Here is a 15,501-nt window from a genome sequence, read left to right as displayed (position 1 = left end):
AGAATAGAGAACAGTGCCTGGGGTTGACATGTATTCAAGAGGGACAATTGGCAGACGGTGATTGTCAAAGTAGGATGTGGCTGGGGTTGTGGTAAAACAATTTAGAAAACACTTTAAAGATGAAATCATGGGCATAGGAAATTTTAGGTGTGAATAGTACTAGAAATATCTGGAAACCATCTTACTTTATGGATCTGTAACTCAGGAGAAACCATGTATGAAGACAAAGATTTGAGACTAATCGGCAGATAAATGGTACCTTGTTTTCTTGAGGTCATACAAACCTTGTGTCTGAAAAAAAAAAAACGAGGGAAAGAGGAAATGGGAGGAGATGGGAAGGGCAAAAAGAGACAAGGGCTTAGGCTAGACCTCTGAGACAGAACTCTAACATTTAAGGGATGAATAGAAGAGGAAAGTCCTCAAAGAGGAGAGATGCCCAGAGCAGTAGTGAGAGGAGAGCTGGGATAACTTTGGCTTATGAAAGTCAAGGGTACAGGGCCTTCAAGGGGGGGAAAAGTGTTCATTATTAAAATTGTTGAGTGGAGGACAGTGAGATGGTTTGGTGGGAAACGATGCCTGCTTCTGAGCCTGACAGCTCGACAATCTGAGATCAATCCTGAGACCCACATGCTGAAAGAAGACAGCTTCTCTAAGTTGTTTTCTGACACACACATGCACCCTGGGGTATGCTGGTCTGCCCTTACACACACACACACACACACACACACACACAGAGAGAGAGAGAGAGAGAGAGAGAGAGAGAGAGAGAGAGAGAGAGAGAGAGAGAGAAATTGAGAGAGCGCGCGTGAGTACTGAGAGTTTGAGGATAGGAAATGCTATACTGAAGTCTTATAGTACTCTATTCAAACTGCTGGCCACAGCTTCCTTGTCACTAGATCCAGTAGACCTTCTTCAAACCCTCTTCAGGAAGTGGAGAATTTATCACATCATCACAAGAAATTACAAGATAAATATACTGATTTAAAGCAGGTGGCAGTCTGAAGATATAGCTCAGTAGTTGAGAGGTTGCTTGATAGGCCCTAGGTTTGATCACTATCACAAGAAATAAAACCTGAAGGAAGAACAGAGGAATGTCACAAGAGATAGAGAGGACTAGGCCATACATTTTCTCCCTTAATTCCTGAGAGAGTCAGGAATCTCTTTTCTAGAAGCAAGAGCAACAAGGAACAAAAAAGAAGGAAGGACCCTTGAGAGTTCATTTCCTTCCTCATTAGCTATTTCTCTCAAAAGCAAATGCAGAAAGTGGTGCTACTTGAAGGTATCTTCACAATACCAAACAGGGTAACAGATAAGCTCCATTATGGGCAGGATTTATGTCTACTTTATTGCTTTATTGCAGACACCAAGAAGAGTGCCTGACACATAGTAGATGCTCAATAAATAACAGCTGACAGTACAATGAAATTAAATGGGAAATTGGAGCCCAATGCTGCCTGAAATATAATCCTTCCCCTTAATTACTCCCTGTGACTGGATATACTCATGGATACCAAAGGTCACATTTGATAAAACTGATGGTCTCTTAAACAAGAGGAATGAACTGTGAGTTGCTTGCAGAACTTGAATTTATCATGGTTATGGCTTCTTTAAATTTATTTAACACCAAAAGTAAAACCCAGGGGCATCTGATAACGGTTGCTTCTTCATTTTCTGTCTTTTCAAATATGTGCTGGAGCTCATACTGATTCTGCAAATACACACTGACTTGAAACTGATTTTACTGTTCCAATCTGTGTGGAGGCATTCAAAGGGAAAGACATTTTAGTTGCAAAGCCTGTGCTCCTGTTAATTGTTGATTATTGTAATGTGCATGACAGCTTGTAGGTTTTCTGAGCTATGGTCATTTGATGAGTTGGCTCCATTTGGGGGGTGGGGGAGGTGACCACAGAAATAAGACAAATGAAAGTGCTCCCAATGAGGTGTGTTAACAATATTCCTTCTTAAGTGGTTGTTGTGTCTCTTGTGGTTAAAGACAGCCATAGTCACGTGTTCATGGGAGAACTTGTGGTACCTTTCATTTCTCTTGGCCTGTTTCCTGGGTCTCATGATTCTAGGCTGAAGGAAGAATGAAGGGATTTTCTTACCAAAATGTTGTTGACTACTCTAAAGCCAAGGAAACACAAGAAAGGAAAGTGCTGCCCCATGCAGAACGGCTTTCCTGGTAACAGCCAAAGGACCATGCTGGCCTTTGTGACTCCTTAGAAAAACTCTGTTCTTCATACCACTGATTCCTTGTACTGCTTCATTGTTTTAGCTCTGCTGCTGCAAAGCTCTGGTAATATTCCACCTACATTTCTGGCTGCCCTGTTTCTTTCTCTCAAGCATGTATGTACAATCGATTACTATTGAGATACTTAGTTATCTACAAAGTTGAATTACAGAAGAAAACCAATCACAAATTCTCATGTTTTATGTGAGTTCATGGTTGATTCTCTGCTGGACCACATTCACAATTATTCTGGGGCACATGGGGCCTATAGACTGCTGGTTGGACACACTGCTATTTTGTGCTACCTGGCCAGTATTGAGCTCTCTTATTTCTCCATCTGTCATCTTGCTTTCTCTACTTATTTCCTCCTCTTCCCTCTCCCTCCTCTCTGTCTCTCTGTCTCTCAGTCTCTGTCTCTCTTTCAAACATGGGGTATCATGGTGATGTTAGACTGTCCTAGAAGCACGGAGGAACTGTGGCAGACTCATTCATGCCCTGTGCATGCTGCCTCAGTCTCTGTGAGTTCATATGAGCTTTGATCATGTTGCTTTAGCACAGTGATTCTCAATCTTCCTAATGCTGAGACCCTTCAAAACAGTTCCTTATGTAGTGGTGACCTCCAACCATAAAATTATTTTCATTGCTTCTTCATAACTATAATTTTGCCACTTTTGTGAATTATAAAGTAAAAATTTGTGTTTTGCAGTGGTCTTAGATGACCCCTGGGAAAGGACCATTTGACCCTAAAGGGTTCGAGACCTGCAGGTTAAGAACCATTGCTTTAGAGGGTCTAATTTTCTTGTTTTTTCCCATTCCCTCTGGCTTGTATGTTCTTTCTGCCTCCCCTTCCACAGAGATCCCTGAGCTCTGAGGGGAGGTAATTGATGATAGACATCCCAATTAAAGCTGTGTGCTTCAAGGTCTCTCCCACTTCATGATGTCTGGCAATGGGTCTATATTTGTTCCCTGTTTGATGCAGGAGTAAGATTCTCTGATGATGGTTGACCAAGGTACTGATCTATGAGAATAGCAGAATGAAGTCTTTTTATGTAGTGTGAGTAATAAAAACCTAGAGACAGATATTAGGGTTAAAGCTGAAGATCAGAGAAGCAAAGTGGCCAGCCACTAGAGAGATCACACCTCTACCAATGCTCAGACTGAAGGGGTGATTCACAGAACCTCAGACTGCATCTGATTGCACTGTTCCTCAGACTGCAATGAGCTCGCGTCTCCTCCTACCTTATATTTCTCTCTAATGCCGGGATTAAAGGTGTGTGCCACCACTGCCTGGCTTCTATGGTTAATTAGTGTAGCTAGCTGTGCATTCTGGTTCTTCAGGCAAGCTTTGTTAGATCAAAGATAAAGTATCACCACATTTTTATTGCTATGTTTTTATGTTATTCTTTGGTTTTTGTACTTGTTTTAGAACAGTAGTATTTGGTTTGACCCTAGGCTTGTTACTAACTGGTTCTTACAACTTGCATTAACTTATATTTCTTATCTATGTTCTACCATGTGGTGGTAGCTTTTTCAGCACAGCATATTCATTTTGTTTCTCTCCGTGTTTCCTGGTGACTCCTGACTCTGCCCCCTTCTTACCAGTGTCCTTTCCATTTGGCTCTCCTGCCTAACCTCTTTTTGCCTAGTTACCAGCCAGTGAGCTCTTTCTCAATCCAATTCGAAGGCGCCTAAGAGAAGACACATCTTCACAGTGTAAAAAGGATGATTCCATAGTAGTTTCCCCTTTGGGTCTAATTAAAAGAGAAGGTTTTAACTTTAACATAGTAAAACTATACATAACAAAAAATTCCTGGCTACAAGCTCCAGTATTTATCTGTTTATGTTTTGTCTGGATGTCCTGTCTATTGAGGAGAGTTTTGGTACTGAAGTCTACCACCACTATCAGTGTGTGGTGATCAATATGTGATTTAAAATACAGAAGGCTTTCTTTTACCAACTAGAATGTTCTTGTGTTTGAGGCATAGATATTAAGAACTGCAATGTGCACTTTGATGGGTATGCAGGGTCCTTTCCTATATCTCATTGTTGGTTTTGGTTTGAAGTATATTTTGTTAGATATTAAAGTAGCTACACTGACTTGCTTCCTAGTTTTATTTGCTTGGACTGTCTTTTTCCATCCTTTTATTCTAAGATAACGTTTATCTTTGGTGTTAAGGCATGTTTCTTGAGTGCAGCAGAAGATCGGATCCTGTTTTCACATCCATTTTATTAGTCTGTGCATTTTACTGGGGAATTGAGGCCATTGATATTTAGAGATATTAATAACGTGTTTATTAATTACTATTATTTTGTTGTTGTTCTTATTATGGTGGTGGTAGTATGCATGTGCATGTGTGTGTGTGTGTGTGTGTGTGTGTGTGTGTGTGTGTATTTGTGTCTGTGTGAATGAGTACGTGTGTGTTTGGGTGTGTGCATGAGTGCGTTGTGTGTATGGGTGTATGTGTGAGTGTGTGTGTGCATGACTCTGTGTGTGTGTGTGTGTGTGTGTGTGTGTGTGTGTGTGTGTGTGTGTGTGTATTTGTGTCTGTGTGAATGAGTACGTGTGTGTTTGGGTGTGTGCATGAGTGCGTTGTGTGTATGGGTGTATGTGTGAGTGTGTGTGTGCATGACTCTCTGTGTGTGTGTGTGTGTGTGTGTGTGTGTGTGTGTGTGTGTGTGTTTCTCTTCTTTTGATTTACTTGTCTGAGACAATTTATTCCACTTATTCCCTGTTTTTTCCTGGGTGTGGTTAATCTGTTTAGTTTGGAGTTTTCCTTGTAGCACCTTCTGTAGGGCTGGATTTTTACTGGCTCATACCTTGTGAGGCAGATGCAGTTGACTATCTGTGAATTTGAGACCAGCCCAGTATACATAGTGAGTTCCATGATGACCAGAGCTACGTAGTAAGAGCTGGTCTTGAAAAAAAAAATACAATAAGGCATAAAATTTATCAAATTCTTAAACATATAAAATAAGCTACCCATAAATTACTCTGCCATCTTTCACTCAAACCATGTCAAAATTTTTTAGGTCATCTTTCTGCACCTGTCCTTATCCCATTTTTATCAGATTTCCAAAAGACTAATTTTTCATAATGTACCATACAAACATAAAATTCTTCTTGTCACTGACATTGGGTAAAGTGTACATATTAACAAGACCTGCAGTCCTGTAATAATCTCAGTTATAATCAACCCTTCTAGCCTCATCTTTTGCAACCTTTTCTACATCATAGACATTAGTCTTCCCTTAATTCCTATTTAAACTGTTTCCGGCTACAGGACATTTGCATAAAGTCTTTTTCTAGCTAAGCATATATTTCATTATCTTACTTCCTCTGATAATACTTACTCTTGAATAAAGTCAACTATGATCTAGGCAGTGGTCCATGTCTATAATTATAGAACTCAGTAGAGTGAAGCAGGAAGATCAGAATTTCAAGGCCAGCCTGGGCTACTTAGTAAGAACTGATATTTTCAAAGTATACCAAGTCTGCATTGATGGTATAGTGGTGAGCATAAGCTGTCTTCCAAGGTATACCAAGCAGCTGGATAGGTTGCTCTATGGTTAGGAGCACATAGTGCTTTTGCAGAGGACTGGAGTTCAGTTCCCAGCACCTACGTCTGACAGCTCACAGCTATCTATAATTCCATCATCAAGAGAACCAATTCCACAGGCACTGCACATACTGTGCCCAGACCCACTTGCAGACCCACATAAACAAAATGAAAAATAAATCTTTAAATAAAAAGCAAAGCAGAAAGTAAAGTTAATATTTGAGACCATTTCATCACAAATGCAAACATCCAGTGGCATTCTAGATAATGTAATTTTAGTGGAAAGTTTATGTGCTACCCACAGACCTTGGCTGTGCCTATTCCTCCAGGGAATATATTCCCTTTCTTTTCTTAATATTTATAATGGACATGACCCTTTGAGTAACATTGGATATACTTCCTTCTAAAAGGCCTGGCCTCTATTGGCTTAGGACTCTGCATGATTATACGGAGCAACACTGCTATGTCAACCAGTCAATCCTCTGGTGTTGTCACATAAAACGTAAATAAATACATTCATATCCTAGAGCGCTTTCTCTGTTCCAACTGTGTCAGGGACAATGTCTACCTTGTGCTTTGCACATAGTGGTGTCAAAGGGCAAAATTACAACAATATAGTTAAAAGCTTTAGTTGACTTTCTTTTCAATTTGAGGATTGGTCAGTACTTCACTAAATACAATTGGAAAGGTGTTCCAAGTGTAGGGCAGAAGAGGTAGGCTTCCAAGACAGAAATGATCAGAAACACAGAACAAAAAGACAAATTTATTTCAGAATTTTCTTTATAACATACACCTTATATCTGTGTGTGTGTGTGTGTGTGTGTGTGTGTGTGTGTGTGCATAAAATGTGATTGGAACAAGTGTATCCCACATTTCCCCCCAAAGTCCTTTTATATTTATTTATGATGTCCTGAGACAGGGCATTAACCCAATAAAGAAAGTAAGTGATAAATTAACCTCATATTATGTCAGGCTATTTATGTGAAAATTAAAGGATTAAAAGGTTATAAAGATTAATGCAGAACTTATCATTTTAGTTGACATGTTTGGGAAATTTGGGGGTTATCTTTTTGTATCATAATTTATTAAAAGGTCAAAATCAACTTAATTTCAGTTGGAACATTATTAATAGTGATTCAACTTTGAATTTTAGTTTGGTGTGTTGGACTAGAAGTGTAGTAAAAACAATGGCCATCTATCCATCTATATCTTTTACTTAGCTATATATATATATATATATATATATATATATATATATATTTTATGCATGAAGTATTTGTTTACTGAATAAAAATTAAATAAGTGCTTTCTCAAAACATTTGTTGAACAGGTGATATTTATATCTCCTTTTATTTGTATTCTTCCTTTTAACTATTTATTTGTTGTCTGTAGGTATGTACAGACATGTCACAGAATGCATGGGAAAGTTAGAGGGAGCCTATTGGAGGGAAATGTGTAAGAGTTGATTCTTCCTTTCCAACCTGTGAGTCCCGGAGATCAAATTAAAGATTTCCAACCAGACAGCAAAGGCCTTCACCTACTAAACCATCTTGTCAGCTCTATCCATATCAATTTTCTTCCATCCAAGTACTAACCAGGCCCAACCCTGCTTAGCTTCTTGAGAACAGATGAGATCGGGCATGTTCAGGGTGGAATGGCTGTAGGCTCATTTATTTCTGTTTTCTACATCTTTGCAATCATTTTATCATTAAGCTAACCCCCCCAGACTGACACTATTGTTATATTTGCATATATAAAATGCTTCCATATTATTCACCAAGGAGAACTGAACTTAGAAAAAATACTGAATTTGACTAAAATAAGCAAGCAGTTTTCTATTCTCAAGTACTATATGCTTAAGGACTATCCTTAAACAAAGTGGATAGTTAAGCAAATGTGAACCAGGTCCAAGGAATGGCTCAGCACCTTGAGGTCCTTTGTCACACAAACATGAAGACCTGAGATTAATCCACCACCACCCCTCTCTCTCTCTCTCTCTCTCTCTCTCTCTCTCTCTCTCTCTCTCTCTCACACACACACACACACACAAATGAAGAAAAATACCTATTTTAAAAATGGCAATCAATTAAGGCACATTATTTGAATCCTTGGTGTATCAATTCAAAATCAAATATGTTATTTGTTTTGAAAGATGAATAGTCACTAATGTAGTCTTTTGTGAGATCAACTGCTGCAAGGCTTAAGGAAACAATAGTATTTTCTATGGTGAGATTATTTTCACTTCCCACTCAATTGGTTTGGTTTGTGTCAGATGAGATGCCATGTTTGTGCTCACTTTGCTTTTTTTGAGCCTATTAGTATGTTTGTTAGACATGAATGGTTATGTGTATGTTTGTGTATGCTCTCAAAATGCTTTTTGAGTATAGTCACAGTGTAACTGAACCCCATAGTTCAAAGCAGAGCTGATTATGTGGTCAGAACCATTGAGACTTTTCAACCTGCTTCAGGATTCAAATCTTTACCATGAGAGGGCTTGGGAGAAGCATTATTTCAGTGATAAAGACAAGTTGGCTCAAAGCTTTTGGTTGTATCTGCTCTGAGAAGAGTGGGAGAAGGGGTGATACTTGCACTTGAGTGTGTTTGCAAGGGTGCATGTGTTGGGAAATAGGGATGCTTGTCCTAGAGGTAGCTATCCCGAAGGGGTGAATGTGTGGTTTTTACTTTCCCTTTGTGTCCTCACAAGCTATCTCTAAGAGGTGTCCACTCTCCTCAGTCTCAGGTTTGCTGCGGACTGTGACTTGGGTGAGCAGCCTCTGTTACAAATGAATGGCCTGGCTCCCTCTTCTGGTGTTTTAGGACAGAGCAAGGTGAACGGAGGTAAGTGGCAAGGAGGCAGATCAGGTTTTCCATGACATCACGTGATTTACTTGTGTCCTGGTGGCTTGTGTCCTTGTCCCCTTTAAACTGTCATTAAGAAGCCATTTCAGCTGCTGTGGATTGGAAAGTCAAGCAGAGGTCATGACTCTCATAGCAGATGCTTTTACTTAATATGGTTCTAACGTTTTACTTTCCTCTGACATACCTTATACGGTAAACCTAATTTTCATCCTTATGGGTAGAAATACTTTTGCCTTCTTTCATCTTCTGATACTCATAATTTACATAAAATAGGAAAACCTTTTTAGGGAAGTAGAGAGATGGCTCAATGGTTAAGGGCACTGACTGCTCTTACGGAGGACCTGGGTTTGACTTCCAGTATCCACAGGGCAATTTACAGCCATCCTGTAGCTCCAGTTTCAAGGGATCTGATGGCCTCTTCTGGGTCTTCTAGAACACCAGACACACATGTGGTGCAGTGACACACATGCAGGCCAAGACTCTCATACACATGAAATAAGAATTAACAAATCTAAAACAATATCTTAATCCTATTCAGTCACTCTATTGTCTTCATTTTTACAGACGGGAAAATTCAGTTCTGAGAGGTTGTCACATAGTATCAGACAGGAAGCTGTTGTTAGAGCTAGAATCCATGCTAAGAAACCTGACAAACTGGTCTCTGAAGACATGTTCTGCTTTGGGAAGTGTTTCCTGCATGAAGCCTTTCTGTTCCCATAAGATAGGATCTCTCTCCCCTTGTAGCACATTCTGAATTCTATAGGAGCTTCCATTGTGGTGATTATCATAGTCTGTACAGTATTATAAAGATGTGTTTTCTGAGTCATAATACAAACTCTTCTCTAGAATGCATCTGGGAAAATCACATACTTTGCATCAATTCAGATCTGCAATGTGAGAGAGTTTGAACCAATCAGTGGTTGTAATTTCAGATGAGCTTGGTTGTTTGGCTCTGAAGTACTAAAGAGTAAACCTCTGGTTGCTGGGAATGTAGCCACTCAGTTCCAGGTGATTGTGGTCACACTGGGATGTTGGTCTAGGGCAGTCATATAGTATGACTGTTTTCAAGAGTAATCAAAAATCTGTACTCTTAATAAATGGTGCTTCTTGAATTTGAATTGTTAAATCAATTAAAACAGAAATTAAATGTTTTCACAGTTAATCTTGGCCAATGGCAAACAAATATTCTGTTTCTTTTGTTAACCTATAAAAATTGGAGGAATCAACTGGGCATTGGTGGCACACACCTTTAATACCAGCACTTGGGAGGCAGAAGCAGGCAGATCTCTGTGAGTTCGTGGCCAGCCTGGTCTACAAAGCTAGTTCCAGGACAGGCTCCAAAGCAATACAGAGAAACCCTGCCTCGAAAAACAAAACAAAAAAAAAATGGAGGAACCTGGGAAGGGAAAGTAGTTAAGCTCTCCTGAGTAAACTGGGGGGGGGGTAGGAGGGAGGGGATGGGGAATTGGAACATGAAGGACCCAGAAGGCTAAGTTGAAGAAGGGATGAAGTGGAAGAGCAGTGAAAGAGATGTCTTGATAGACAGAGCCATTATGGAGTTCGGAAGATACCTGGTGCTAGAGAAATTCTCAGCAATCCACAAGGATGACCCCAGCTAAGACTCCTGGCAATACTGGAGAGGATGCCTTAAGTGGCCTTCCCTTATAATCAGATTAGTGACTACCTTAATTGTCAACATAGAATCTACATCCAGTAACTGATGGAAGCAGATACAGTGATGCAAAGCCAAGCACGGGGCTGAGCTCCTGGAGTTCAGTTGAAGAGAGGGAAGAAGGATTGTATGAACAAGATGCGTCGGGGCGGGGTCGTGTCAGGAGCATGAAGGGGAAAACCACAGAGCCAAGCTATTGGGAGCTCACAGACTGTGGACTGATAACTGGGGGACATGAATGGGACTGAACTAGGCCTTCTGATGTGGGTGACAGTAATGTGGCTTGATCTGTTGTAGGGACTCCTGGCAGTCAGAACAGGACCTAACCTGGGAGTATGAACTGGCTTTTTGGAGCCCATTCCCTATGGTGGGATACTTTGCTCAGCCTATATACAAGGGGAAGGCCTTGGTCATGCTGGAACTTGGCATGCCAGATTTTGTTGACTCCCCAAAGAAGGCCTTAACTTCTCTGAGGAGTAGATGCAGGGGTGGGGGTGAAGGCAGGAAGGTGAGAGGGTGGGAGAAGGGGAGGGAGGGGGAACTGGGTTAGTATTAAAATGAAAAATATTTTAATTAAAAATAAATAAATAAGCAAATGTCAAAACAATAAAAAATGATTCTACATAAATGGGTTCTCTAATATCTTTCTACTATTCCTTTATTAACAATTAGTTCTGCTGGGTGCTGGTGGTGCACTCCTTTAATCCCAGCACTCTGAAGGCAGAGGCAGGTGGATATCTGTGAGTTTGAAGCCAGCCTGGTCTACAGAGTGAGTTCCAGGACAGGCTCCAAAGCAATACAGAATAGCCCTATCTTGAAAAAAAAAACAAACCAAAAAACAAACAAGCAAATAAAATGAATTAGTTCTGAGTACCATCTCTTAAAATATTTAGCAGTCAGTAGACTGAGGGAGGAAAAATATTAAACCATCAAGATTTACTCAACTATTAAAAAAGTAGACATTTACTTTACTCCATGTGCTAAAATTTGAAATGACTGGTTAATCTATTTTGGTCAGATCCAGAGTGCTATGAACGAACACCTTTAGAAAGCTTACTTGTTACAAAGAATGAAGTGAACTACTTCAGTACTTTTCAGGTTCCACAGCAGGATCTCTGAGTTGCTCAGGTCATCCAAGGATAATATTGAATAACACTCTTGATGACCATCTAAAAATAAGTGCAAAAAGTTCACTTCAGCCATAGCACAGCACGAGTACCAAATGGACAATGAAAATCAATATTTGCAAGGAACCACAAATTTGTCACTATTGAAAAAGAACGAAAATGTATGACATTGCTTTATCAACCTCTCAAGATTATCCAAGAACATACAGTAATTTCCTTCCTAGATTGGATTTAAAATGTGGAATTTTTTCTTCCTCCTTTTATTGGTGCTTTGGTGTTATAACTTCTTTGGAGTTACAGTGTTTCCTTAAAAAGAATGGAACTTTAAACTTGTTTCCCTAGGAGGTCTTTCTAGGTTGTGTTTTTAGCAAAAAGGAGATAGAGATGGTTATATATTAGCTAGTAGAAGACCCCCAGGCACAGAATAGAATGCAATCTCACCGGCATTCTGCAGATTAGAAAATGCTGGCGTTGGAAGGGACTCCCACAGTCCCTTAGCAGTTGTGCTAACCATCTCCGGCCCTTGTGATAGTTATCTCCAAAACCCTGCCTAGCTCATCTGAAAACTGGGGCAGCTGAGGCCCAGGGTCAATGTTTATGTTTACTCTGGATTACTCTTTCAGAACAAAGGGAGCTGACTATGAAAATATCCAAAGGAATTCAGGTTACAAAAATCTAATGACATTTTAAATAAATTGAAATGCAGGGATGAAAATTTCTAGAGTTTTCTACATTTCTAAATAAATTATAACACGTTTGGGGTATTTATGTGAGAATAAATAAAAGATAATCACTTAACAAAGAGGTCCATTGACCCTTGCCTAGCTCATGGCAGGCACTTAGTATATGTGAGGTTGGTAGCCGAAGAACACTGTCAATGGGTCTTTTTATTTAATGTTTTCAATCTAGATATATTTCAGACTGGCAAAGAAAGTAAGTTTGGGACATTAAGAATAAATTTTCATAGAAGCTGCAGTGTGATATAGTAAACTCCTTATCCACATATTTTGATTTTCGCTTTCTTCCTTTTTCCTTTCCTCTTAAATTTTACTTTGTTTTATTTTTAGGGGGAGAAGGTGATGGGTGAAATCAGGAGGCATGATGTGAAAGACACAAAAAATAAATTTAAAAATTTTTTTAGAATAATAATTTTATATTTAGGCTTATATCTGTTTTTCAGGTGGAGACTAAATTATTCAATTTTACTATGAAGCTGCTACAAAAAGGATATTTGACTTCAATGTGCTTATTGTTTGATCCATAAAAAGAAAAATATATAATTTCTTGCCTATAATCGCTAGACTTCCTTCATCTGCTTAAGGGGTAATAAGGGCTGTCAAGACACAGAACACAATCTGTGTATATTGTCCTCATTGTTCTGCACAACTGGGAAAAGTAAAACTATGAAGTTTTAATCTGTCTCCTTTTCCAAAAACAGTTCAGACATGCAATGTCTTTAAGACTTAATCAGGAGGAAACTCTGGGAAAGTGGTGGTAATGACCTGGGATGGTCGAGGCATCCGGGCTGGGATCGTGAGAGACTTCGTGAACAGTGGGGCTCAAGTGGTTTTCTGTGTCAAGGATGAGGTGAGGGGCTGGGCTCTGGAGCAGGAACTCTTGGGCACTGTCTTCGTCTCCTGTGATGTGACTCAGGAAGGAGATTTGCAGGCTCTGATTTCTGAGACCCTCTCTAGATTTGGCCACCTGGATTGTGTGGTGAATAATGCTGGCTACCACCCACCTGGACAGTCGCCTGAGGAGACTTCTGCCCAGGACTTTCTCCAGCTGCTGGAGCGGACCCTCCTGAGCACACACACCTTGACCAAGCTTGCTCTCCCCGACCTGCGGAAGCGCAGATGCAACAGAATCAATATCTCCAGCCTTGTGGGGACCATCGCTCAGTCCCAGGCGGTTACCTTCGTGGCCACCAAGGGTGCAGTGACAGCCATGACGAAAGCATTGGCCATGGATGAGAGCCGATATGGTGTCCTTGCCAACTGCATCTCCCCAGGGAACATCTGGACTCCACTGTGGGAAGAGCTGGCAACCTCAACTTCAGACTCCAGTGCCACTATCCTAGAAGGCACCTTAGCCCAGCCCCTAGGCCACATAGGCCAGCCAGCTGAGGTGGGGGCTGCAGCGGTGTTCCTGGACTCTGAAGCCACCTTCTTTCTGTACAGGGCTTGAGCTTCTTGTGACGGGGGTGCAGAACTGGGGTATGGATGCAAGGCTAGTAGGAGCAGTCTTATGGAATCCCCCATTCGCCTAACCTAATTTCTACTAAGTTATGTCCTACCCATCCCTCTTTCTCTTCCTTTTATTTTGCGGTACTGGGGATTAAACCTAGGACTTCTTTTGTGCTAGGCAGGGGCTTTACCACTGAGTCACACCCCAGTGCCTCAGTCAGTTCACAAGGACACTCAGGACAAATGGCTAACTGTGATGTCTATTAGCATACTACAGCTCAGGCTGGCAGCCAGGCTCTCTCAGTACCTGTGGCTCCTCTCTGCTGTTCTCACCCCGTCCCTAACCTAACCCTCTCCAGCCCTGGAATTTAGTTTCCCTCCCCCAGCTTCTCATTGCCATACAAACCTGCCTTTTCAGACAGGTGCGCTCTTGGTCCCCTTGCCCTCTCTCCTCTTCTCTTGCCCCATCCCCACCCCCATGGCTCAGTTCAGCCTGGGCTCTTCAAGATGTCTCTGGCTGTATTCTCCTACATATACACAATAAAACCTTCTTCTGAACTAAAAGCTGAAAGACTTAATCAGAAGAAATGACATGTATTTTAATTATGACAGAATTAATGGTTGCTATAACATATGAGCCTCTCAATATGACCTTGGTTTTTATGTTCTTCTCTCATATTAGTTGGCATAGTCTCCTATCAACAGGGTTTTCCTTATACTTTTCTCTTGCTCACAAACCCCTGCAGCATGGCATTTAAAATACTTTTAAAATTGCATTTTAAAAGTTACCATGGTATTTTCATGCATATGTGGATTCTAGTTTGCTTCTCTGTTGATGTGACAATAATATTGGCTAATACCTGTTAGTGGAGTTTTCCTGTCCTGAGCACCTGTTTCCAAATCCCCAGCAGCTGCTTCCCAAATAACTGACTCGGAGGCTTAATATAAATTGGAAATGTTTGGCCAATAGCTCAGGCTTAGTACTAAACTAACACTTACAACTTCACCCATTTCTATTTATCTATGTGCTGCCCTATCCCATTTGATATGTCTGACTCATTCTATATTGGTCTGGCTGGCGACTCCGCCAGCCTCGCACTCCATCTTCTCATCATTCTCAGTTTGGCTTTCCTGCCTAACTTCCTGCATGGCTACTGGCCTGTTGGCTTTTTATTAACCAATGAGAGTAATCCGTGTTTCAGTGTATAGAAGGATTATTTCATCATCAAGAGAAGCCTGGGCAGGAATTCAAGGCAGGAACCTGAAGACAGGAACTGAATGAAGTGGAGGTCATGGAAGAACACTGACATCCTGACTTGCTTTCTACAGCTTTGCTGAGGTTCCTTTCTTATACATCTCAGGACTGTTTGCTGAGGGTGGCACAGTCCAAAGTGGAATTGGCCCTCATACAATAATCACTGATCAAGAAAAATGACACAAAGACTTCCTAAGTCCTCAATTGAGGGTCCTTCTTCTCAGGCAACTCCAGTTTGTGTTAAGTTGATTAAAATCTAACTAGCACAGTGTGTTTCCTATCCTTGTAGTCATTGCTCCTTTCTTTCCCCCAAATAGTAAATAGTCTCTGTTTTGCTTTTATGTCACATCTGTGGCATTATCTTCTGTTTCTGTCCTCAGGGTCCTATTCACACACACACACACACACACACACACACACACACACACACGCACGCACGCACGCACGCACGCACGCACGCACACACACACACAAAGAGAGAGATTTAAATCTACATTCAGTAAATGAGAGAAAATACACAGTCTTTGTCTAATTCATTTAACAGAATGATTGCTAATTCTATCCATTTTCCTGCAAATGTAATGATTTCATTTCTCACTATTGCTTAATAAAATC

At 40.7% G+C, this 15,501-nt stretch overlaps 1 protein-coding gene across 1 annotated transcript; it reads left to right on the top strand.

Annotated features, from left to right (window-relative positions):
- Positions 1-12,942: 12,942 nt before the first annotated feature.
- LOC113837828 (17-beta-hydroxysteroid dehydrogenase 14-like) lies at positions 12,943-13,632 on the top strand. Its single transcript, XM_035449901.1, has one exon. It carries the CDS (start codon positions 12,943-12,945, stop codon positions 13,630-13,632), a length of 690 nt encoding a protein of 229 aa, XP_035305792.1.
- Positions 13,633-15,501: the final 1,869 nt, after the last annotated feature.

Source organism: Cricetulus griseus, chromosome X (assembly GCF_003668045.3).
Source record: "Cricetulus griseus strain 17A/GY chromosome X, alternate assembly CriGri-PICRH-1.0, whole genome shotgun sequence".
NCBI lineage: Eukaryota > Metazoa > Chordata > Mammalia > Rodentia > Cricetidae > Cricetulus > Cricetulus griseus.
This window is presented reverse-complemented; position numbering and strand designations above follow the sequence as displayed.

Excerpts from the sequence above, each read along its gene's own strand:
- LOC113837828 (XM_035449901.1), top strand. The coding sequence starts at position 12,943 with ATGACCTGGGATGGTCGAGGCATCCGGGCTGGGATCGTGAGAGACTTC.